Source organism: Podarcis tiliguerta (genome assembly GCF_965153285.1).
Source record: "Podarcis tiliguerta genome assembly, chromosome: 3".
In the NCBI taxonomy this organism is placed as follows: Eukaryota; Metazoa; Chordata; class Lepidosauria; order Squamata; family Lacertidae; genus Podarcis; species Podarcis tiliguerta.
The window spans coordinates 27,742,482-27,769,421 of NC_139536.1; the positions used below are offsets into that span (position 1 = coordinate 27,742,482).

The window sequence follows — 26,940 nt, forward strand, 5'->3', positions numbered from 1 at the left end:
TGTAAAATACAAAGTGGATCATGCAGTTACATTAAATTTGGGTTGACACAAAATTACTTGCTGCTTTCTGTGAACCTTTTTTTGCAATGATATAAAGCACTTCTTTTTTCTGGTGCCTTTTGGCAATCCTTGCATGTTCGCTCATTTCTTGAAATTGCTTTCACTTTCAGTGTTGCTCATTTGCCTTCAGTGATGCCAGTCTGAAGCCCAATCTGATCGGCCATGATCATATTTCCTAATGCCCAGTGATGTTATTATGACAGACATCACAATATAACATTCTTTTGTTCTCTGATTAGGTGGGATCATTCCTGTGCTGAATCTAGGGAAATGAATGGGTGTGGACACGGGGCGGACTTTGGTATTTCAGATTTCAGCAGAGCTCTGTCTGAGGCCAAAATTTGGCACCCCAGCACTTCTCATCTGCTCAATTCACTATTTCATAGCTGCGACGCCTTGCAGCGCTCCCTAGGCTTAGTGCCCACTGCAGCAGAATCAGTTCTGCTGCCCTAAATCTGGTGGGCAAGCAGCAGCTAGTGGAGAAATCAATACTGATGAAGCAATACTCAAAGGGAACAAAAATGGAATGATTGTGCAAAGTTTTACAGGAAATTCAGTACTTTCACAATTAAAGTGGGATTTCTATTCCATGCTTTAACAAGTTTTGATCCAAAAATATCCAGTGCAGCTTTTTAAAAAATGTTCTCTCTCTTTGGCCTCAAATGCCTTTAAAATTCAGAATGGAAGCATTGCTGAAACTATGCTCACAATATATTGGGAAAATATAAGTATACAAACCAGTCTCAAAATGTGAGATGCTACTAAAATTTGTTAGACAAGACCCATTGTGGCAGAACTCCATGCGTGGCTGTAGCACGTCAGCCACAAAGCAGCCCTTGACATAATGATCAATTATTGGAGAACCAAGAAGGATTTACACCATAGATTGCAACATCTCATTCTTAGCAGTTATGGTCCATTGAGTCATAAATAAGATATATTTAAGAGTCCCTAAGTACACATTTTTACAACAGACCCTGTTGGCTCAGGAGGAGCCACTAAAAGCTATTGAACCAACAATCACCACAGTCTTCATTCAGGTTCACTGTAGATTGTAGGATTTACCACGGCGTTAACAGGTATCCTGGTATTAGCTCTGTGTTCAGTTAGATGGGCATGGCTTAGCTTTCAGATTTGCATCTCCATCATCATTGGAACACTATAAAATACTCTATTGTGCTACAAGAGATTTTTCGTAGTCTGCAATGTAGCATCGGAGAAAGAAGAAGAAGAAGAAGAGTTTGGATTTGATATCCCGCCTTTCACTCCCTTTAAGGAGTCTCAAAGCGGCTAACATTCTCCTTTCCCTTCCTCCCCCACAACAAACACTTTGTGAGGTGAGTGGGGCTGAGAGACTTCAAAGAAGTGTGACTGGCCCAAGGTCACCCAGCAGCTACATGTGGAGGAGCGGAGACTCGAACCCGGTTCCCCAGATTACGAGACTACCGCTCTTAACCACTACACCACACTGGCTCTCGCTGGATTTTCTCGCTGAATGGTAAAGATGGCCCTCTCTTTTCTAATAAATTTTCAGCTGCTATTAATAATAACTATAAAGTCTGAACTTAAGTAACTCACACTCTTCCTTGCCCCAGATACTACAATACATTCAGTATTTAAAGTTTTCTTCAAAGCTCTGGTTGTTAACAAAGTGATTTAGATGTGAACTCAAATGAAATTCATAAGGCTTCTATGCAATATTTTGCAATAAAAAAAAAATCTGTTGAAGTTTTCCACAGAAAGAGAACAACTAAAATGAGAATGAGGATGGAGATGCAGCATCTCTTTACTTACGTTTCGATGTAGGGAATAATTTGGCCATTCACTGTAATTAGGTGTTTGCCTTAGAATCAATGTGAATTAAAATTGATTTTGTGTTGTACTTAATTTGTACAATTTAGACCTCCAAATTGTTTCTTTTTAGCCTTTTCTTTCTTTCCACCACCACTCTGGAAATTCCTGGCTTCTGTCTTCCTTCAGCATTTTGATGTAAAGTTTTGAACAGCTGGCTACTTTTCTTGTTGCTTGGATGTTTTATCTACTGAGCTGCTACAGCTGTCCCTGAGTCTACAGCTTGCCACTGAGTTATCCCTGTATTTGCTGTTTAAGGCAAGCATATGTGGAACAGCCAATAGTGTAACGGAAGAGAAACACAAGAAACCCACTTCTGGCACTTTTCCCAGGCCATTTCTAGTGTTCTTGCTAGCATGTAGAACGGGCAGCTTTCTGTTTTAAAAATTCCAGCCTTCTAGGTAGGAGAGGCACTGAGACTAGGAAGAAAAATCTGGAGGGTCCAAGCACAGGGTTCAAAAGGTTACTGGGTTTTCATACATCAACACTGGCAGACCCCACAGAGCAGTGCTGTAGTGCACAGGCCAATTGGCAATTCTCATGACAGGTCAAGAACAGGGATAGGGAACCTGCAGCCTTTCAGATGCTGTTGGATTCAGCTCCCATCAGCCCCAGTCATCATGGCCAGTAGTTAGGGATGCTGGGAGCTGAGCCTGGCAACTTATGGAAGGCCGCAGGTTCCCCACTTTAGGTCAAGAAGAACCTAATAGGCTTCAGTTATGGGTGTACATGTGGCAGCCCACCAGTGTGCAAATGGTACTCTTCTTGCATAGCAGTTTCCAGATGGTTGGGCAACTCTGCACATAGAAAGCAATTTTACGTGTGGAGCTTTCCCTCCATTGACATGATTATAGGAGCTCTTGTTACCAGAGAGATATTGGTGTGTGGTGGACTAGAACAGCCCTCCTTGACCTGATGCCTTCTAAACATTGTTGGACCACAACTTCCATTATTCCTGACCATTGGCCATGCTGGTTGGGATTTTTGGGAAATGGAACTCAGAACATCTGGAGGGTACGAGGTTGGGGAAAGCATGCGTATTAAAATACCCACCCCCCCAAATGTAAGTTCAGAATTCTTATCCATTTTAGTAGATTGCAATCTACAACTGTGTAACCACTTGGAAACAAGCCCCATTGAACCCAATGAAATTTCTAAGTAGATATATATAGGATTGTACTCTTAGTTACTGAATGGTTTCACGACACTGTAGTGGAGAAGGCACAAATATAATATTAAAAGCAAAAAAATTGTTCTTGAAATGGTATTTAGACCAGATGATTCACTAAATAACAACTTGCTGGACAGATAATAGTATAATAAGAAATAGGAATATTTTTTCTTCTGTTTTTCTTCTCAGAAATCCTTTTTATTTTTAAGCAGATAATTTTACTCATAGCTTTACAGCAACCCAGATTTAGAGATAATTTCCTGTGAGCTTGATATTATGAATCCTATTTAAGTATGCTTAAGATCTCTCACTTAGAGTTAAGTGGCAGAAGAAAAGGCAAAATTGTCTTTGCAGATGTTGAGAAGAAATTCATTGCAGGCAATCATCATTTAATATCCAGTGCTGACTTTTTGAACAAGTGCTTTCGCTAAATGATAAATCAAATGAGTTGGCACTAACAATAATCTCTTAGAATATGAATGAGAAAAGCAAGAATATTAAAACAATAGAAACATTAACACACAAAACCCAGCCATTAGGAAAGGAATGGCATTGGGAAAATTAGCTGTTTCTTTTAGTGCATATTTCTGCAACAATGCCTGGAGCACACACATTCTTAGTGGGATTCTTAGCATGCGCATTCATGCATGTAAATGAGTGTTGTCTGTACAACTCCCCAACTGGCCAACCCAATCCAATAGGTGGATCTATGTGCACTGCTTAGGGGTGTGTGGTTCATTTTTTAAACAAATAAATATCTACTAATTAAGTTAGCCAGGATTGGATTCTGTGCTTGCCCCTGCCCCCAGTTCTCCTTCCTTACTAAGCAAATGATCGGTGGGGTTTCAGCATTGCTGTTGTTTTTAATAAAACAACAACACACATTTGTTTTCTAGCCCATATCCAAAAACCTAGTAGTACTCATTTTGAGAATCCTGCTCCTAAGAGCAACTTGCATTGCTGACAAATCATGTTTCCCCTGATGAAAGAGACAGCAATGTGTGTCCCCAAACGGAGGGTGGGATTGTTGGGTGTCCAACAGGGATTAGCGCACATTTCTCTGAGCTGGAATGTGCATAGACTTGCACATATGTGGGCCCCTAGTCAGATTTATGTTATATGTTGGATCCAGAACTCTCCATGTTAGGTCTGGCTGGAGCTGATGGGAGGTGTAGTCCTAAACATCTGGAGAGCATCATGTTGACTATCCCAGTCTAACGCTGGTGGGCAGTGGCCCAACAAGGTTTCAGGCATGGGTGTCTCCTAGCCGCATCTGAAAATGCCAGGGTTTGAACCTGCAACCTTCTGCATAAGAAGTATATGCTGTGTCAGTGAACTATGGCGTTTCCCCATGGCAGGGGTTGTGCACACACTGGCATAGCTATTGACAGGGTGTGTGTGTGTGTGTGTGTGTGCAGGAGGAAAATAAAAAACTGAAGCGGGGAGCAGGCTAACTTCTCAAAAATGAAAACAGTGCCTGGACATTGTGTCTCAAATCTCAGGTTTTACAAATGTTAGAAATTATTATTTTTTTAAAGCAAGCAAGCTGGGAATCTAGGGATTATGGTTCATCTGAGGAAGGATTCCCTCTTCCATTAGGGTGCCGATGCATACTGCATTGGCTTCTCAATCAGGTTTTCAGCCCATGTAAAGCACTCTCTCTCTGGAAGAGCCCTGCCGAATCATCTCAAGGATCCCTCTAGTACCCCATTTCCTGCACTGGCCAGCCTGTGGCTTGTAACCTACCATTTGGCATACAACGCAATAGATGTCCTTCTGTTGGGTCGGGTGGATTGGCTAAGGTTTGAGCAAAACTGACCTCTCAAAATCTTCTCTCCAAATTGCAGGAGGTGAAATTTGGGTGGTTAGGTAGATTCATCAGATATTCTGTGGTGGGATGTGGACAGAGTTCTCCAAAAGTTTTTAGATGGTTGAAAAACAAAACTCACAGGAAATTTCTCAGAGAATTCCTTTCCAATGAATTTTGATTAGTTGTGCCAAACATTCTTCCACTTAGTGACACAGTTTGTGTGTGTGTTCACTAAATATTCTCTCTGTGTGTTTGTGTTTGTGTGTGTGTGTGTGTGTGTGTGTGTAATCAAACACTTGGAAAAGAGTCGGAAAAAGAAAAGAAACCAGATTTGTCATGTAATGTTCAAATCTTTTATTTACAAGCCCCCCAAACACCTTGCTCTGAGAAGGGCTTCTCCTCTTCTTCTTCCTCCTTAAATTTATTTACACTCTGCCTTTGTGCCTGGGTACTTGGCCCTTTCTCAGTGCCTAGGCAACCTAGCAGGGAAGTGGAGGTAGGTAACTAAACGGATGGGAACTGAGCTTATTCCAAGCTGTCCCCATACACCATCACCCTGCCACTATGATTACGGGGCCTCCAGCTAATGCCAGTTGAAATAGGATTCAGCTACCAATCCCATCAGCTTCTGTACATGGTATTGGAGGACTGTATCACTTTGTCCTTAATCTCAGGCAGCAAGCTTTTTGGGACCAGCCCTGCTTTCACTGAATAATAATGCAAATAATCTACTTGCTACCATGTGGTAGTTTTCCCCAGAAAGAGGAAATGAGCCTAGACAACAGCATGGAGGTGTTAAACTCACTGCACTGTTTCCTGTATGCGACAGTATAGTCTAGGCCAGGCCTCAAGAAAAGCCATGTATTGATTTGGTTGTCCAATTCAGGAGGGGGAGCAAGGTTACCTCATTAGCCACACACCGCTTTGGATAAAAGATTTAAAATGATACCAGTCATTTATAATATTCACCTGCATCAACCTCAGGCTTATTATAACTATAATCTAACCTGTAATACCTGACCTAAAACTGTAAATCTTTAAGTGATTACATGGTCAGGGAAGTTCAGGCAGATATAATTTAATCATTTCAGAGCAGATTTAGCTGTAGGCTGGTTGCTTAGGCTGCTGGCACCTAGTCATATTTATGACACATTTAAATAAGAATAGCCAAAAAATGAATCAGACTTGACTTTGATGCAGGTAAGCATTTAGCAACTGCCTAATTGTATTTATCCGTGACAGAATCACAATAGAATGTCTTTATTAGATCTCAGTTCCAGAACATGGTGTACTTCTGCATCTCTCCTGGACCCTGAGCAGACCTGCAGGAATGCTGATGAATTTTGTTGCTGCTAGAGTTTAGAATAATAATAAAATATACTTAATCTGGTGTGGATTTTGCTGAACATGCTCTAAAATAAACCAAATGGGTGGCCATGCTTAATTCAGATGGTCTAAAAATAATAATGCAGGAAGTACCTTGACCCTGTCCTGACATTTCACGAAAATGACTTTTCTCATTGCAGTTGCTGTCCTGGGTTTCTTTGAGAGGAAGGGTGGGTTGTAAATTTAATAATAAATAAAAAAGGAATATTTTACTTTATTTTATTTAAGATTCTTATATTTGTTAAGATTTATTCTATTTTATATGTTAAGATTCTAAAGCGTTCCATTAAAAATGACTCCAAAGCAGTTTCTGTACAATAATTCAAAATATATATATAGCAAAATATAGGATACAGTTAAAACATCAACAATAGGCCAACAACAAAAGCTAAAAGGATACAGTTAATATGATGCAGATAGAGACTAATTCGGACAATCCAAAATATTGATAAATCAGGAAAGGCAAGATCCTATCAATGTTGTGCTATTTTGTGCCCTTTAAGCACAGGATAGGGAGCTCCAGATCTGGGGTGCCACTACAGATAAGGCCCTACAGGTCTCTCCAAATGTTGGTGAGACAATGAGCAGAGTCCCACTCCCAGCCACAGAGCGTGGCCTGACTGATGTGGAGAAATGTAGTGCAGATTCCTCTGGACAGGTGTTACCTGTCAATGCATGGAAGTGACAATCCTCTTGTGGCTGCATTCTATACTAGCATTTCCAGACCGTCTTCAAGGGCAGCTCAATGTAGAGTGCCTTACAGTAGTCTAAATGGAAAGTGGTAGTTTAGAGATCCCTAGGCTAATATAGCTCAGGTGGTAAAGTATGGGACTCTTAATCCCAGGGTCGTGGGTTCGAACCCCACACTGGGCAAAATATTATTGCATTTCATGGGTTTGGACTAGATGACTTTCATGGTTCCTTCCAACTCTCAGTGAAGTATACTGTGTGAGGTGTTCATTTGTTTTTTTAAAAGTGTGGTGACATTTTTGCTGGTGCGATCTATCGCCACTCCCCCTCCTTCCGTTAACAGAGTGCTCCTCTGTGAGCTTCTAGTGGGGCTGGGCACCACAAAAACACACACATGTAAACCTGCCGTTTTGTGAGAGTCTGGTATGCCAGAAAACATGTATCTCAAAAACACTAGCCATGTTGGCTGTGCTTTACCTTCACAGCTGGAGGCAGCCAGGCTGCCAAATACCAGGTGCTGGAACACAGGAGGAGAGACTGCTATGGTTGGCCTGACTGCACTGGTTGCCAATTAGTTTCCATTGTCTGAGACACTTCTTCGTGTGCCCTCTCAGAGGGTGGCAACTCAAGAACTCAAGGCCTATTCCGTGGTGGCTCCCAGTTTGTGGAATGCTCTCCCCAGGGAGGCTAATCTGGCACCTTCATTACATATCTTTAAGTGCCAGGCAGGCAAAAACTTTTCTCTATAATTAGGCCTTTGGCTGATCAAACATTCTATGGCCTTTTACATGAGTTTGTGGGAGAGAGGTTATTGGGTTTTGTTGTGTTTTTACTATGTATTTTCATTTTGTATGCTTATGTTGTGACCTGTCCTGTGATCTTCAGATGAAGAGCGATATTGTACAAATGTAATAAATAAAAAATTAAATCATAATAATAACAATAGAGGAAAAAGCCACCGTCTCCAGCATGGATGCTTTCTGGGAGCAATAGGAGCTGTTGTCCCAGGACAGACCATGAAGACTATCTAGTGCATGACAAATCAACTAAGAGCCAGCATGGAATTATTTTGAATCCCATTGTGGTGACCCCTTATTTTATATTACTTCACTCTCACACTATATTTGTGAGACATCCATCATCCAGTAAGCTTTGTGATAAAGCAGAAACTTAAACGTGGGTCTAGTCACAACTCTAAAGAAATAGAACAATTAATGCTGGCAACATTGGGTCTCTGAAGGATAGATTCTACGTTTGTAAAGTGATGCTTGTCAGTTAAGAAAATACTTATTTGAAAAGTGAGTAACGTTAGTGCCGATGTGTATTATTTAACCACATGCAATGGTCACCATCCACTGGAGATTCGTTTCGGCAACTGCATGCCCAACTATTTATATTCCTTTAAAGCGGGCATGTGCAGATGTTCCTGGTGGATGGTGCTCCTTATTTATCACCAACAGAAGAGACAGCCCAATATTTCATCTGATGAGCTATTATGGCTTTAGTGAACCATCTCTTAACCAGAAGCCTTTAACACTGTCTGGGGTTGTCTTTAATGCTTTTCACACATTTTCTGAGTTTTAGCATCTGACTTAAGTCTTCTGTTCAAAAGACTGGGCATAAAAACTGGTATAATGGAACCACTATTATTATTTTTATCACCACCGCCTTTGTTATTGGAGATCTAATGACAACAGCTCTGTCTGCATCTCAAGTGCCCGACTTGTGCAGGGGACAGAGGCTCTTTCTGTGAGCCTTTAATGTCAAATGTTGAGCTGCTTCCAGAAATAAAGCACTTTTAGCAATGGTAAGCCCGATATTTTTAAAATGGCCACTGGAACAATATTGCTTAAAACATTATTTTAGGAGACTGGGAGAGGGTGGGTGGAATCCCTACTGCCCCCCAATCCCCTTTGTTTTAAATACCTTCCTTGTTACAAATTTGCTAGTTATGAAAAAGAGTGAGGAAAAATGCTATTTGCTTTTGGTAATCGGATTCAGTGGCATCTAATCCTATATCGTATTTATGGCTGTGCTAGCTATTCAAAATTAAAATGAACCTTTCATCCATGTGTATCATAAATGGGCATTTATCAGGATTATATGATTTTGCAATCCATCTGAATATGTAACCGGAATTTGTTTTCTTTCCGTTTCACTATGTAATTACCATGCGACAATAACAAAAGTGACATGTTTGAAGAACAGATAAAATGCTGTAAATTGGCCAGTAATGGTGATATTTCCTCATCTTCTGAAAAACCCATTTATTCTCTCTCTCGACAAATCAAGGCATTGTCAGCCCGCACTCATCTTGTGGCCGGAGGGGCCCTACCAATTTCTAGATGTAAGTGAATACTGGAATGCAGATGAGGCCTACTAACTAAGGCTTTCAACTCAGGCAGCTGGTCTTAGCTTGCCTCAATTTCTAAATCATCCATAATGGGGCCAGGACCTCCGAAGCACTAAAAAGAGCGAGCTGACATGCTGGACAAACTGTTAATTTTTTTTCCTGAAGAAGCTGCTATATTGCACATCTGTCACTGCTATGCAGACAATTACTCACAGAGTGGAAAAAAATCTGCTGCTTGTTTCTAGTGTAGTTGTTAACTGACATAATGGCGAAATACAATGGTTTAGGAGAGGCATAGAGAGGGTTTCCCTCCTCCCTTTTAAAAAATTCTCCTCAGTTGTTGTTTTTTTCCATTTTGAATGCTTCTGTATTCTGGAACATTCCACATATGTAAAAGCCCAACACCAAGGCTATGAAACAATAGTCACAGAGCCGTTTAAAAATGTTTGGGGTTATCAACCTCAGCTTTCCCTCTCTCCTCTAAACATTCACATCATGCAATAGTCATTATTGGCGGTTTTTAAAATAACTATAGTTTTTGAAAGGCACTTCCGCATACAAAGCTTTGAAATTCCAATTGACAGAGGGTATTTACTGTAAAAGACAGCTTTTGTCAATAATCTCCTTAATTTGAGATAACTGCTGAATCTTTATTACATAAGTGGATATTTTTATTGTACTTAAAAATAGGTTTTTAAAAATTGAACAGGGTAATAAATAATCTAGCCATGTTATTCCTCCACCCCACCCACATAGCTAATGGGGAGAGATTAGGGTTTGAATAGTCCTGTACACATGGGAGAAATGAACTTATAGGAGATAATATGGCAATTTGAATGTGAGATAACTGGGGATCTTCCATTCAGTTGTTCACTGCTTTCAACAGGAAGGAAGGTGGGGAAGAAGAACTGATGGTGCCAAGAGGTAGGGAGAATCCCTGTTCCTGTTCCTGATCTGTCTCCAAAGTTAATCACAAGAAAATGGGCTAAAAGGCCAGAAACACTGGAAAGATGTGCTATATTCATTGGTAGGGAAACGAGTCAAAACATTCCAATTGCAAGCCAAAGCATAGCATTGTAAAGAAATCATGCACACTCTGAGTTTCATTGAAGCTTTTTTTATAAGCATCCTGACTGGGACACTCAAGTTAAAATAACCACTCAGCCCTAATGCCTGCCCCGCCCCCCCCAAAAAACCCTACTTCACAGGGTTATGGGATAATTTCACAGGGATAACTTTGTATGTTTCTCTGAGCTCTCAGTGGAGGAAGGGGAGATAAAAATGTAATGGTGTATAACATCTATGTGTGATGTCTGCACGTTCGTTTTACAATTAAAATTTAGAACACTGTGCAGCTGGAAGCAAAGCCCTGCCTGACAAAAGCCAGCACAGCTGTAAAGGTCTTGCTCCATTTGGACTGAAATCAGAATTTCACTCTGGTTCTCATTCTGCGTTAAGTGGGAAGTTAATGTGCCTAGTGCTGCCGCTGATGTGTTATCAGTTAGGTAAAGGTAAAGGTAAAGGTACCCCTGCCCGTACGGGCCAGTCTTGACAGACTCTAGGGTTGTGCGCCCATCTCACTCAAGAGGCCAGGGGCCAGCGCTGTCTGGAGACACTTCCGGGTCACGTGGCCAGCGTGACATCGCTGCTCTGGCGAGCCAGAGCCGCACATGGAAACGCCGTTTACCTTCCCGCTAGTAAGCGGTCCCTATTTATCTACTTGCACCCGGGGGTGCTTTCGAACTGCTAGGTTGGCAGGCGCTGGGACCGAGCAACCGGAGTGCACCCCGCCGCGGGGATTCGAACCACCAACCTTTCGATCGGCAAGCCCTAGGCGCTGAGGCTTTTACCCACAGCGCCACCCGTGTCCCTAGTTAGGTACAGTGCGGTTAGGTACTAGTTAGGTACAGTGTGGGTATTTCAGATATGGGAAAACTGCCCCCCCCCCAGTGTTGTCCGACTGCATCTCCCATTGGCCCATCCCTAATCACTGGCCACTCTGGCTGGAACTGAGAGGAAATGGATTCAAGCGAAAACTGGAGGGCTACAGGTTACCCACCCCTGCTTTTAAGGGGTGTTGGGCAAAGGTGGGCAGCAGATGTTGTTGCAGTAGAATGACCACCATCCTTGACCAATGACCATGTTAGCTTGAGGCTTGTGGGAGTTGCACTCCGACAACAACTGGAGGGCACCACATTGGCTACTCCTGGTGTAAGGGGCTGGAGCATATGGCTCCACAGACTACTACCAAGCAACTCATGGTTAACCATGGCAATCCATAGTAAAGCAATCAGCCTTTGGCATCAGCCCAGCTCTTGTCAAACTTATAAAGAACTGAAGGCTATTCTTGTAAGCTACCCTGTGTACTATTGCAGCACTGCCTATCTGTCGAGTCAGAGCTCAGCTTGGGAAGTCACATGATTAATAATAGAAAGTTAACCAAGCCAAACAAGTTCAACCAAGATAGGAATGATAGAGAAATATCCCCTAGTACAGGCACCCCCAACCTTCGGCCCTCCAGATGTTTTGGACTACAATTCCCATCATCTCTGACCACTGGTCCTTTTAGCTAGGGATCATGGGAGTTGTAGACCAAAACATCTGGAGAGCTGCAGGTTGGGGGTGCCTGCCTTAGTTAATAACCAGAATGAAATAGGGGGAATCAGTGCTTTTTTTCTTTAAAAAATGTTTAGGGGTACTCTCATTTTCCTACTCATATTGAAATACTGCCCCTCAATGAGGCCAAACTTAGATTCACAAAATGTTTAGGGGTATGTGTACCCCTGCGTCCCCCCCCCCCCAGAAAAAAAAAGCACTGGGGAGAATGTTGGTGTATTGGTTCTGTGTTACCTTTGCCCTATAAGCCAACTGTAGCACTCATTAAGAATTACTCAGAATTACTCATTAAGAATTACTTATGCTTTCAGCAATCCTGCCAGTTTTCATTTACTATGTATTAATGTGGCTCATGATTAGCCTCTTGGTGAGTTGCTGCTCTTATGACATAGCCTAAGATGAGAAACAGGAAAACAGTTTAGAAATGGCTCACCTGTTGATTTAGGCAAGGGTTGAATGTAGGAGGGAAGAGATCAGTGTGATTCCTTCTTATATCCACAGCTACAGTTTTCTAACCGGAATGCACAGGCAAAAATGCACCTACGTTTGTTCCAACTACAACGAAACACAAACATTTCCCTGAAAAAGTTGACAAGGAATCGAGTCTCAGTGTTCCGCTGCAAATGCAGCGATGTCTGAATCAGGGGGATGATTTATGCTGTCTGACAATTCAAAGACAGGAGACAACTCTAATGTACAGATAAAACCAAAAGTGGCAATAGTAGATCATCACACTGACAGTTAATGGGACTGACTCGCTGGAGAGAAATCTGGATCTACTTAAAATGTCAGGTGTGTAAAGTAATGAGTCTGTGCTTAGTAGGAGACCTCCAGAAGGAGCCTTCATGGTCCACTCGTCAGTTGAATATATATTACGGCAAACCTGTTAAATCAATGAGTATTTAATACCTAATGACTTGGGGTTTTTTTCTTTGAAAAAGACTCATTCTTACCCCTAAGGCAACTTGTGTGATTCTAACAGATCAAAAATTTCTTAGAATGCAATCAATGTTATTGGAAGGATTAATATAACAACAGAAACTATAGTCAGATTCCATCTATTTGAAATAAGTCTGTGGATAAAGAAATGAATGACCAATTGCCAAATGCTGCAACCTTCTTCAAATTGTAGGAACCTCTGCATGGGAGTATTTTTAAATGACAGGAACTCTAGGTGAGAAAACTAGTGAGATTCTTGGGACTAGTCAATGCATTCTTATTATCATGCGGATGCACTTGAATCAGTCATTGAAGGGTGCCCAACCACCACCAGAAATAGGTCATATTGCTGGCATGAAACCTCCCCCTTCCACACGGAAGAAGCATGTGGTACTGAACATTATGGTAACACAGAGGATGCTTCAAGCATTCTCTCATGGGATAAAAATAATGCACAGCCAAGGTTTTAGTTGCACACCCCACTCTTCACCACAATTCTCAGAGGAATAACATACATCATGGGTTTCCAAACTGGTGGCCTGTGGCATGTCTGTGAAGAACATTTATAATTTTAATTCTATGGAATTCGAATTGCAATGCAGTAAATACGTACAATAGAAGAAAAGAAGCTTTAAAAATGCAATTAAAATGATGCAGTAACTAGCATAACACATTAGAATTGCTATGACAGGCAGAGAAATTGTTAAGTGGCCCACCATGAGCCTCGGCACTTTTCAAGTGATTCGTGAAAAACAAGTTTGGGAACTGCTGGCATAAACTAAAACATTGGCTACTGATGGCTATAACCCTAAAATGTAATAGTGTGGATTTTAACTTTTTCTAAGCCACCTGGAGACCCACTTCTGATTCAACTACAGTAGTCAAAAAACAGCATTTTAAATGTGTTATACACATGCAGCACCAGATGGTGCTATAGAGCACAAAACCTTTCTATGCAATTTCCCCCTTTTGTTATAACGATTTAATTTGTGACTTATAGCATTTCCCCCCCTTTGTTTAGATCCACCCCTATATGTTGACTTTACCCTTTAACATTTAAGGCATTTTGTTTTGTGGGGACACCCCCCCCCATAGCATTTATAATGTTCTGTTCTGGCTGGTCACAGTTTTGAAACTTTAATTTCAGTGTGGATGTCGAGTCACTTTCTGCTAATTCAACTTCAGGTTTTTTAAAATAAAAAACACATACTGAATTTTAAAAGACAAAATGGAAGGGCAAATGGTAGAAAACAAGCTTATTACACAATGATCCCTCTACAGCAGAACATATTTGTACGCCTATAGTTTTTCATTTTAATCACAAAGTGGAGATACAGTGCTACATGCACACAAAAAGTCAGGTTGATTATATATTAAATGCACATACAGTACTTTCATCAAAGCTGCATGTATGTACAGTAGTCTAGTATTACTTGGATAACAAATTAATCAAGTCTACTATATGCCTAAATTATTACCCATCAGCCACCAGGGCTCCAGAGGATGTCAATTTATTACTCTACCAAAGAGAAAACGCCTGCTTAACTCTTCCATGTGGAAGCATCAGAAATACCTATGCTAGCATTTTAACACTGAGCATTGCAGCTTTTGAATCAAAGGTAGGTATTGCCTTGCAATAAATTATTCTAAAATCTAAATTACAACCCAGCTCATAATTCTTGAAGTTTTATGACTAAATCTCTAAACCACCCTCCTTTCCTCAGTTACACTGCAATGGTTGATCCCTAGATCTACTTACCTAAAATCACACTGCAAAAGGAAGCACAATTTGTTTGGGAGGGAAGCTGCAAATTGTAGCACACTCTAGGGACATTTTTATAGCAGGATCACCATGTTACAGAATTCACTTTATGAATTACTGTGGCAAAGGCCATATTCCGGTAGCAGAGCCAGACACCCACTCAGAGCGATTTATTTCTTAATAACTGCACTCATATTTACCTTCCATTTTATTCACATAACTTTTTAAAATAAATATACATATTTCTAAAAAGCTCACCAACTCCCTTTCTTTATTCTGCCTGTGCAGAAGGCAAAAACTCAGTAATACCAGAAGAATGCAAACAAGGTTCAATAAATAGCTGAACAGTAATTCCTTCTTTTCAGTTATTTGAAGCCTCAAGCTTCAAAAGGTATTCACACTCTCAAAATCATATGCATTTTTTGCATACTTTTTGCATATTTGCAAGGAACAGAAAAGGGGAAGGACCTGAACATCAAAGCCTTCCTCACCTCACTGAAGAGCTGATAGTCGGAAGGGGAACCGGAGAGCTGGATGAAATCTGGTTCATGCCCAGGGGTTCCCAACCTGAATTCGATCAGAGAGCAGTTGATGACAAAAGCCTTTGCCTGAGACACTGAGCAACCAATCAGAATAGATAATTCCGACCTTAGCAAACAAATACTGTCACCTGAATTCTATATATTTTCCCTTGACTTCTTCTTCCTCTTAGTGACTTGGTACCTTTGTCTTTGGCCACTGCCTCACCGTAACCCTTGCCATAACTGCTTCCTCCATTTCCTTCCTTTCTATTGAAAACCAGTTAATTGCCCATTCATATGATGACCAGGTGCAATGCAGTAGCAACTAATATATTACTTATACCACAGTGCCCAGGCAATGGCAGTTTCCAGGTTACAGTTTGTTGCTTACTTGAAGCCATTGAGAATTGAGTCTTCCCCTATTCCTTATGTTTTGAGCATGGCAAAAAAAAAAAAAAAAGACTTCAGAAACTGGATTTTATTATTTAAGAGTACCTATTTTTTTCAGTCACAAAAGCTGGTGTTATCACTGCTGATTTTCTCCTCCGCCCCCCCGCCCCCCGGCACATCTGGAAGATCCTTTGAAACTCAAGAGTGGCTCTTTGAGGGCAAAGTGGGTGGCAATGGGAATCGAGGAGCAGGAAAACCCAATGGTTTAAGTAGAACTCTGCTTTCCGTTCTCTGGATCTCACTCATTGTGTTTGGTAGGGAATGTTATTATGCCAATGATAGCAGGTGGTGGGAAGTGTGACATCTGAATACAGCCTTATGCTGGCAGCAGTATATGAATTCTGAAGTGATTACTTTAGGGTACAGGTATGATTAAGCCAAGCTAACACACTCATTGAAATAAACCTCCAGTCCAGTGATAGAAGGACTCTTTAATGAGATTGGTGTCAGCACAAAAGCAAGCCAAAATATTAAGTGTGAAATTATGGCTGTTGATAAAATTAAAGCACTTCCTGTTACACTGTTTCAAATCTTTTTACCTTCTTTCAAGAATATGTGCCTGAGAAGCCTCCACCCTGGCCCACCTTTGTCACCACCGTGTTGTTGTTTTTTAATTAAGAAATATCTCCCAAATTATAACTATAATTCAGAGACTCTAATGTCCCATTTTAAATCCACTTAGCTAACAACGGGTCGGGATACACATTCACAGTGATTGGATAAATGACAGCAGTACAATTGGTTTAAAAACTTTGCTTTTAAAATGATACCACCTAAGATGCAACAACCAATTAAAATTGTACTCAAAAGGTGTGTGTATTAGGGTGAGAGAGAGGAGGGTGGAGTTACATGCGGCAACTCCTGGAATAATAAAGCTTGCCGTTTGTCATGCGTTTGTCATGCAAAATTGCATGCTGGGAAGCAAGATGTGCTTTATGTTGGCTCATCTGCAAATATTGTATATCAAATTAGATATAAAATTAAACTGGCCTGAAATGAGGCAGAGTCATGAGCAGCCCTGCCCATGAAGGCTGTATCTGGCTGCCACTGAGGCAGAGATGCAATCTTTTAGAAAGGTGAACTCTGTCACTCCTTCTTTCCTCACTAGAGTGCTGTTAAAGCAGCTCCGCATCTATGCTGCCTTGATGAACAATCTACCAAGACCTTTTTGGAATGGAAGGGAGATGTGCAGCAATGTCTAATACTATACTGCATCTGCACCATCTTATTAAGTAACACAGCAGCTTTCCATTATAATTGAAATGAGCAAAAGTGGCCTGTTCTATGAAAGGGTTGAGAAAGAAAAACTCAGGTGCACCTGTGCAGTTGGCAAGTCTTTAAAGGGATGGGGGGAACGAATCCAATCAGTTCTTGGGAATTTTGACAATATAAATGGTCAAGACCACAGAAAATAAAAAAGTACAATTAAAAAGATTAGCACCATTACAGAGTTAGGGTTCAAACATCAGGACTGCCCTAATGGCTGGTCCCTTGCAGCTTTTAATAGAAAACATTGAGGCTTCTGTATTCAAAAGTGACGGTAAGAATCACTGGATGTTTCTGAGAACAGCTGAATGTTTTTAGTTATTTCAAAGTTGAAAGGTTCATCGTCATCTTGTCTGAAGAGCAGCTGGAGTGCCTTTCGGTTAGCTGAATCCAAGTCCAAGTCCTTTTGGCCTCTGGATTGCTCGGATTGGTTCGGCTATCCCTTTGCCTTCTGGTCCAAGGCCTGTGCCAGGTGTCCAGCCCATACTTTGGAGCATCCTATTGCCAATGTTGCTATCTGAGATCGGTTGAGCATTTTCACCTACAAACCCTGAGATTAAAAGAAATACACAGCATTAATCAGGATGGCCATATGCAGAAGAGCAGGATAATCTCCCCGTAAGCCTTAAACCTTCTTATTCTCCTAATTTATCTAATAGGTTGCTAGAACAGGATGTCTTTGTGCACATCGACCTCAAGGTTGCATGTTGATCTGAGAACGTTACAGGCTAATTTTCCTTATTTGAAAGAGAAAAAAAGAATTATATAAATGCTTAACACCATGCATAATAACGTGTGTTGGAAATTACATTTCAGCATGACTCAAAGGTGACAAGAACCATAGAAACGAAAACAGGGGAACCTGGTTGCATTAATTGTTGTTAAAGTATTGTTCAGCTCCCTTAAACTGCACATTTGTCACTAAAATCTTTGCAGTCTATATAATATTAAGTATTATGTGGTGATACTTTTGGAGAGGCCACCGTCATAAAAATCTAATCTATGCTAACTACCAGCCACTTCAGCCTGTGTCGCACCCGTCTGTGGCTATGGGGGCACATGAGAGAACCCAGCTCACGGTGGCACTGGAGTCAAGCTGCCATGTGGATATTTGGATTGGGGTTCTCTCTTTTTGTCCTATCCCACTTTCTGTGAGTTGTGCTGAGGTGTTGGAGGACAGAGCTGTGCATGTGCCATATGGCCTTGCCCTGAATATTCTAAGATACCTCAGGTGCGATTGAGGACACTGTCCTTTTTGTCTGATTTGAAATAAGGTGCAAATGCCAGTCTGCTCGGCTCCTGTATAAGAAAAGTGGGTTGCTGGTATCTTGTCCTGTGCCTCAGGCAGCAAATTGTTCTGGGCTGGTCCTGGGCAGAATGGAAATAGGTGAGGAAGCCTAACAAGCTCAGCTTAACAAAGCTGTTGTGGGTCTCAGGTGCTAGTCTCTCTTTGCTGAAAGTTGGTTACAGATGTATAACAATGAATACAAGAGAGTTAAAACAAGGGACTGGAAAAGTGAAAGTCTTAAAATTGCTCTTTTTAACATTAACAGAAACCAGCATTCTATAAGGAATTGAGAGCTGAACACCCTGTTCTTCAAAATGTGCAACTTTATATAGTGGTGTTACTATTCTTGATGCCAGCCCCTCAGTGAGAAGTACGCAATTTTCTGTGACTGACAGGTAATTGGAAGAGTTTTGTTTTTAACTGATACTTAAGTACTTTAATATACAATATAATGAAAATTTCCTCCTCAACATAGGATATAATTATCAGAATTTGAAACTCCATGCATTTTGTTCCATTCAGCACCTATAAATATACAAGCCAAAAAGCAGCTTTGCTAATTGCATGCCAAGACTACTTACTGTTGCTCCTACCGTACTGCAAGCCCACCTGATCAAGTGCTGGATTTTTATGTGGATTCGCACTTGCTTTAACCCTAGCCTCAGCTATTAGAGCTCACTGAATGGTTTTCAACAAGCCACCCACCCTCACAGCATAACCTTCCTTACACGATTGTTTTAAACACAAAATGAGATATGCTAGTGTATGCCACAGTGCAAAGGGTTACAGAAAGAAAACAGGTTGGTGGGAGGTATCCAATTGTGTGCGTCCACTGGGAGAGCCAAGTTCTGCTCAGGCAACAGGCTTTTCCCTTCCTCTCCTAGCTCCTGCAGCCCCCACTCTCATTACATCTGCTTTGGAGGGTTGGGCCATATTTGTGAGCAGGGGGTGGGGACAAAAGACAGGAGAGGAAGATGAAATCCACTTGTGCAACACTGGGTATCATTCAATGTTTTTAATGATAACATGTTTAAAGACAGGCGCTGCAACTCTCCAGCAATTTGACTTTAACCCCAAAGATGCACTCTTCCATTGTCTCTCGAGACTGACAGAGGCCAACTACAGTTCAAAAGCACTTTTCAGTGGATCAAAGTCTGCTGCCCCTTCAGTTTTGGTCAGTGCATTATGTCTGATGGCACCAAATCATTGTTAGCACCAGATCATTTTGTAACTGATGGTCACAAACAGGTTTGCAAACTAGGGTTTGACACAATGGTTACCAAAAAGTATCAGTGCAGTTTGGACATAATGCTATGTCAACATTTAAAAGTAATGAGACAAATGTTTAAGCGAGAGAAGGGACTTGGAGAAGCACCTGGTACTTGGTGTGTTGTTCCTAATCATCAGACTATGCTCTGGTGATGGGACAGAATTGCATCTGCACTAGGCCTTTTTAAGTTTGCCATTTTTTTAAAAAGGCAAGCTGTATGCAATATTTCATTGTTTGTGGAAAACTCTGAAGCCTCAATTTGAGAATGACTTTCTGTAGTGATTTAGCAAATTGCAGGCGTTCTAATTGGCTTATTTTGAACATTGCCTTCTATTTGAGGCAACAATTACTGTAACCTTATTTCTTGCAGTTTTTCCTGTGTCACCTAAAACAGAGAGAGAACAACCACATGCAAAATTGATTGTTGCTCATTGGTTGAAAGGTAAGGAACTAAAAACTACTTTTACTGTACTTTATATTTATCGACTAATTAAAGCAACTACTTGGAACATCACAATTAAAAGAATTAACTTCCCAAGGGGCTGTTTCTAGCAAGTGGCTCCAGGAACAATTGGGGGCAACTTTCTAACCATGTTAAGGATTATAAATACAGGAGCAGTTTTTTCCCATCTATAAGAAAAGTAGCTATGCAAACAGCTTGAGAAAGGCAGAGAATCTCCAACTGTTTCAGCAGGAAAGACTTCGTGACAATCTCTGCAAGACCAGAGTTAATACTGCTCATTAATAATAGGCTGCTGCACCAGTGGCACAATGCTTTTTCTGCTGTTTAAGGACTGCAATGTCTGATTGCTACCAGAACAAACAGTGTCAGTGGGCAGCTCACTGCAGTTGTTGCCACAAACACAGTAAACGGAACACACTTGCTTGGCCGGTGACTTTCATTGGTAGAGCAAAAGCTTCAGAAATTCCCGGGAAATCACAGTAAGCCAAAATGTACAGTCTTGTAGTTCTACCAGTGCATATTTTCACAATTCCTGGAGATAGTCCTTATGCATGTAAATGTTTTAGAGACTTAATATAAAGCCCATAAAAGAAAAAGGGCAATAAAGTTTGTATATAGTAAATCAAGGCACTCCTTTGGAAAAAAGAGAGAGAAAAAACAAACCTTGCAATTAAATTTTTATTTCAAAATAATATTTATGATGTCATTAAAGGTAGATTTCTATGAAAATTAAGCCATGTAATTTTTCTCAACAGCTGTTGGAACAGGTACATTCTGGTTAAGCAGAGCACTAGCATTCAGTGCCATACCCTTGATTTTACAGGGATTGCCATGAATTAATTTAATTCCATCTGTAAGCTAAAAATCAGATCAGAGGTCTAATGCTGCTGCAGGCTTCACATCTGTTTAATCATTTTGGGATACAACAGCTTGCCGAAGTTCAGGTTTTACATTTGCTTAAGAATTTCAGTAGGGCTCTCAAAACACAAAAGAACCGCAGAAACTTTGCCTATATTTTAACATGCACGTCTCGCAGCTTTTGCTTTGGTACCTTTTGAACTTTGTTTTTATAGAGGTTTTTTAAAAAACCAAAAACAATACCAGAAGTGGCCTTAATTAAATAAAAAATTTCTTGCTTAATCTGTGTGAACATTAATTGCTAGCACTGTGACTGAAACACATTATTTCCTGTTCAGGATCATAAGAAAACTGATGTCACTTCCCCTTTAACACGAGTTTAATGTTGCAAATCCAGGTATACTTACCAAGATGTAAGTCCCAGTGAACTCTGTTGGAATGTGCTGCTTTTGATAAGCCAAAAAACAGCAGCTATGTTAACAGAAACCGAGAAGCACACTACTTAGAAAAAAATGCCACACAGAATACGTTTAAGATACATAGACATGGGCAAAATGCCGTTCTCATGGAGCACAAATACTGATTGAGAATAGAGCATCTTTTAGGGGGAGGAAATCAGATCTCTTTATTTATGCAGATGCTTAGTGGTGGAAGCTTTATCTGTGGTTGACCTGTACATTCTATTTTTAACATTATATTTTTTGTGGGGGAGGTCTATCTATTGATGTACGAACTCTTGTTTGATTAATATCATACATTCATTTATTTTAAATCACTGAATGCATTAAATCTGAATAAAATGATACATGAATAAAACAATTAGTTGTAGAAGAATAATGTTCTCTTTTTAGATGATGCCTGTATGTGTCATAGCAGGCATATTAGAAGTGTTCCCTCCTGCGTGAGAGAGAAAAGAGATTGTCTGTTCTCCTATGACAATTAAAATCTACACTTTTTGAAGTACTTAAAAATATTAAGTACTAAAAGTAATAATAATAAATTACCATTCTAAAATAAATTATTTCCAATTAACTAGGAGCATTTTAGTCTCTTAAAAACCAGTTTATTCTTAATCTTACCTCACAGTCAGTCTCACTGAACTCAGTGAAACTTACTTCTGAGCAGATATGCACAGGATTGTACCATCATAGAGCAATCCTTTGGATGTCTACTCAGAAGTAAATCCCATTGTGCTCAATGGTGCTATTCAGTATGCATAGGACTGCAGCCTAAACAGTGCAGCACTAAATTTTGGGCCTAGAATCACCATGTATGAAACGTAAGTGGTTTAGAAATAAAACATGACATGGAAATGTATGTGCGTAGGACTCTCCAAATAGTTCCAATTAAATGATTTTGGATTAAACACAATGTAATATCTGCATGTAAAAGTGGAGCAGTCTGATCATTTCCTAAGAAGGCACTATTTCATATTGAAGATATTTTTTATTTTATTTTTTGCTAAAACTGAGGCCGTCTTGGTTCTCTCTTCCCTTTTATAAGATTAACACATGTGAATTTAACAAGTTTGCTGCAGCAGGACACCCCACAACTATTATTTTCTTTTCCAGCACTCCTGGCAGCCCTAAATCCTTTAAGTCCTTTCCAAGAAGGATCTCTTTTTTGCTTGGGCAATTTTTACACTACGTGGCCTGATAACCCTGACCCCCTATCCTGGATCTCACTATCGCAGCAGAGTGAGTCTTTTCTACCTTAAATTCCCAAGGAGCACCGTGGATGGTAATTCACTTGAGTAATTGGCTCAAGAGATGAAAATCTTGTATCTGCCTCTCTTAGCCACTAATCTATCCAGCTGACTGCAAGCCTAATTGGCAGCTTGTTTAGTAATTTGGCTCCTAAAGTGTTGTATTGATGTTGGATAAACAGCCAATGGAAAACAGGGAGATACATGCTGCTTCGCTTTATAACCTAGTGCACCTTTCCCCCTGTTCTCTGAAGGCATTTAATATTCAGAGTATTCCTTTCACTTCTCTATTTGCGGCTGCTAAACCAGCCTGCAAAATGTAAAGGTCTGAAACCGCTTGATGCAGGAAAGATGTGCTGTAACAGTGCTGCTCTTGAAACCACAAGCCGTCTTGATCCATGATTTTTTCCTAACAGTTCCCCTAGAGCAAATAAATCAGTGAGAATAATTCTTTTTTTTTATAAAGCTAATGTTTATATAAGGGACGCGGGTGGCGCTGTGGGTAAAAGCCTCAGCGCCTAGGGCTTCCCGATCGAAAGGTCGGCGGTTCGAATCCCCGCGGCGGGGTGCGCTCCCGTTGTTTGGTCCCAGTGCCTGCCAACCTAGCAGTTCGAAAGCACTCCCGGGTGCAAGTAGATAAATAGGGACCGCTTACTAGCGGGAAGGTAAACGGCGTTTCCGTGTGCGGCTCTGGCTCGCCAGAGCAGCGATGTCACGCTGGCCACGTGACCCGGAAGTGTCTCCGGACAGCGCTGGCCCCCGGCCTCTTGAGTGAGATGGGCGCACAACCCTAGAGTCTGTCAAGACTGGCCCGTACGGGCAGGGGTACCTTTACCTTTACCTTAATGTTTATATAGATACAAAAATCACTACCAGTAACCAAACCAAACCAAAGTCATCCAGTTAACTATGCTGAACTTGCACAGTATTGAGGAATAATGCAGCTCAATGCTTTCGAGTTGACACAAATGGCCTCTTTCGCGGTATTCAGATTGTTGGTATACAAAGACGCTCACATGCCTGCTGGGATGGTTTCCACAGGCGTGAAGCCTTTTGCTCAGTGAAACTTCAGTGAGGGAGAGTAAGGCCCATGAGGCTTGAAGGGGGCAACATGCAATCACACCAACGCTGCTATATGCACTGTATGCTCTGCTTCGCCATCTGCACTCCTAGAAAGTGAATGCTGAGACCTTTTGTTTGAATGCTAGTCTATATGTTTCAATGCAAAGTCAATGGTAAGACCTAAATAGCACCTTTAAGCACAAGCAAGGGTTTGCATCCGGTTCTCCTCAGGGTATGGCCACAATTCAAGTGGCAGAGCACATACTTCGTAAGCAGAAACCCCCTCGGCAAAGATCAGGTAGTAAAGCTGGAAAAAACCTCTGCTTGAAATATTCGAGATGCAGTCAACACTGGGCCAGAAAAAACAATGGCCTGACTTGCTATAAGGCACCTTCATGCATTCACTCCCTTTATCTTCTGCTAGCATCTTCTCAATCCTCTCTAAAGAGCATTTCTGACTTCCTCCCATGAGCAGCTTTTAAGAAGCACTTTGGGAAGAGTGGGGTTTACAAGGCTGGTGCTGCATATTCATGATACATCACTGTGTACTGGGGCTTATCGTAGAATTGTGGAGTTGGAAGGGACTACAAGGATCATCTAGTCCAACTCCCTGCAATGCAGAAATCTCTATGCCCAACATGAGGCTTGAACCCACAACACTGAGATTAAGAGTCTCATGTTTAGCTACTGAGCTATTGAACCCACCTTTTCACCTGACAAGACTAGAGGCAGCTTACAGATAAAAACAGCAGCTAAGCCTGTTCATCTTTATGGTCGAGCTCTCAAAGATGAGAGCTGGACCATAAAGAAGGCTGATCGCTGAAGAATTGATGCTTTTGAACTATGGTGCTGGAGGAGACTCTTGAGAGTCCCGTGGACTGCAAGAAGATCAAGCCTATCCATTCTTAAGGAAATCAGCCCTGAGTGCTCCCTGAAAGGACAGATCCTGAAGCTGAGGCTCCAATACTTTGGCCACCTCATGAGAAGAGAAGACTCCCTGGGGTCACGAAGAGTCGGGCACGACTGAACGACTAAACAACAACAACAAGCCTGTTCAGGATACCATATTTCTGAAGTACATAGGAAGAGCCTACAGGATAAGGCAAAGGCCCATCTAGTCCAACAGCCTGTTCTCACAGCGGCTGGCCAGATGCCCATTGGAAACCTCCAAGCAGAAACTAAGCACAACAGCCCTTTCCCCACATGTGATTACCAGCAACTGATTTTGGGAAGCACACTGCCTCTGCTAGTGAAGGTATTATAATTATTATTTATTAAATGTGTATACCGCTCTTCATCTGCAAATCTCGGGGCGGTTCACAACATAAAATTGCAATACTACTAGCCACTGATAAGTCTTATCCTCCACAAATTCGTCTAATCCTCTGTTAAAACCTCCAGGTTGGTGGTCCATAGTTTAACTATGGGCTGTGTGAAAAAGTACTGCTTATAGGCATTTTTGCTGGTTGTTCTCTTTGATAGAATCTTTAATTCGACCGATCATACAATGCCAGCAGAACCATTTGGTGTTAACAAGGGCAATATGCAAGCTTGTTATACAGTAGAAAAACTGGAAGCAACCTCTCATGCTCAATGCATTGGAAATTTACCCCAGCTTATCTAGCTAACCCAAATCTGTCCTTTTTCTATAAACAGATCAGAAGGTTGACCTTCACCACAAGCCAGGCCTGGGTAACCTCTGTTGGAATAGTATAATCACAGTAGTTTCAAATCATCATTTTGGCACTGCTCATATTCAAGTCTGATTTTTAATCACTGCTGCATTAGACGTCAGCAAAATAGTTTTGCTGGCAATTTTTAAGCGGAATGAAAACATTTAGCCTTTTGATTACCTTGTTAAACAGAGTCATGATGACCTTATAGCAGTACTTGATATTACATACCATAATAGAGAATCTGTCAGATTTTTCATTAAAACACATTCTTATAAAAAAATAGAGTTGATAACTCAAGTCATTCCAAAGTGCATCAGCCTGAAACACAACATGTAGCCAACTAACCCAGACAAAATATTGAAGCATTTATTTTTCATCAAAGATTATCTACTACCTTGAGCTACTGTTATATGCCAGCATTTGCTGCATTTTACATGTGAAATGTTTAAAGCAAGCCTCTGCTGTTTTTGCTTGTTCTAATTTCACTTTGTACATGCGCATGTGTGAACATCACCATGAAAACCGGTGGAGTCCTATACAAGAACTTGCTACCTGGAATGCATGCAATGTGTGAAGTGGCTTAAAGTTATACAGCAATTTAAAAAGGCAGCTCCAAAAGCAAAAGGCCAAGAAAAGCTTTCCTGTACTTTTAGTGCCAGAGCATTCTCTTCTATGTAAACCTCACATTTTTGTATTTTCTTTGTTGGGTAGGAAGAGGAGGAGATATTGCCCAAAGTTTCCACAAGTTAACAATCGAACTGTGGGGGACAGTACAGAGAAGAAAGTATGGAAAGCCAGGGGTGTGGAGAAGGGAGAAGATGATGGATGTGTGATGAGAAAGTGCTAAAGCTTTGGTGTTGTTCTGTTGAGGCATAGAGAGGAAACAAACCAGGAGATGGACACAACTGGTTTCAGTTCCAGGGAAGCACAGAATACAGTCAGTTACAGAAATCAGACTTCAAGCCTTACACCAATGGAGAAACTTCTGGGTGACTCAGGATTACCTGAGGGTACAGAAGTTAAATTTTGTTCTCCAACGTATCTGTAGCTTCTTTGATAGCTTGTGTTTATATAGTATGTAAAACCAGTTAAGTGCAGTAGGAGTGAAGTGTCCCTTGCCCATTGTATTGCTACCTATACTTTGCTCAGGAAAAAAATATGACTCTATTGGATGCTGAAATTGGAAATGCTAGAGCCCTACTTTCCTAGTCACGTTCCATGGAATCAGGAATCAACAATGAAAGCACTTGTTTTGTGAGTGTGTGCCCAGGTGCATGCATATCCACACAAACTCAAGGGCACTCTGTTTTTGCCATAAAGCCTCTTAAGGACTCATACGAAATAGTATTACAGTTCAGGTGTTTAGCAAGCCGACAAAGGCATTCAGAATGACATGCTCCCATGTCAGATATTATATTGCTTCACTAGTCATCAATTCCTTCAGGTATTTATTTCCTGAAATAAATTCATGGCTGCCCGAAGAGGAACAACATATTCCAACCATTCTTTGTCATTTTTAAAAGGCTGTAGGTAAACTGTAGGCAATATATGAGGAGAAGCATCTTTTGTTTCAGGTGGTACACCCTTCCTGGTTTCTTGCTGCAATGTTAAAAAAAGGAGCTTTAGCATAGACTATAAAGTCAAACGTTTCCTCTTTCGAGAGAAAAAAATACAGATTAGGACCCTATTACTTCAGCTGTTGACTGGAATTATCTGATAGAATTCACCTTATTTTCTTCACCG

General features: G+C 41.0%; 1 protein-coding gene and 2 long non-coding RNA genes across 10 annotated transcripts in view; 1 reads left to right on the top strand and 2 right to left on the bottom strand.

Moving 5' to 3' along the window:
- LOC310674306 overlaps positions 1 to 26,940 on the top strand; it is a 94,647-nt gene that overhangs the window by 24,071 nt on the left and 43,636 nt on the right. For all 4 annotated transcript variants that reach the window (XR_014509507.1, XR_014509508.1, XR_014509509.1 and 1 more), the window contains exons 2-3: positions 18,429 to 18,558; positions 19,804 to 19,875. This is a non-coding gene — a long non-coding RNA (uncharacterized lncRNA). The remainder of the gene's footprint in view (positions 1 to 18,428; positions 18,559 to 19,803; positions 19,876 to 26,940) is intronic.
- Positions 6,387 to 10,337, bottom strand: LOC310674321. The gene is made up of 3 exons (XR_014509528.1): positions 9,535 to 10,337; positions 6,944 to 7,045; positions 6,387 to 6,434 (listed from the first exon to the last, which is right to left on the bottom strand). It is a non-coding gene; the product is annotated as an uncharacterized lncRNA (long non-coding RNA).
- Positions 16,021 to 26,940, bottom strand: part of GPATCH2 (G-patch domain containing 2) — a 110,054-nt gene continuing 99,134 nt past the window's right edge. For all 5 annotated transcript variants that reach the window (XM_083433304.1, XM_083433306.1, XM_083433307.1 and 2 more), the window contains one exon: positions 16,021 to 17,425. In XM_083433304.1, coding sequence (XP_083289430.1) covers positions 17,256 to 17,425 — 170 coding nt within the window. In that variant the 3' untranslated portion in view covers positions 16,021 to 17,255. The remainder of the gene's footprint in view (positions 17,426 to 26,940) is intronic.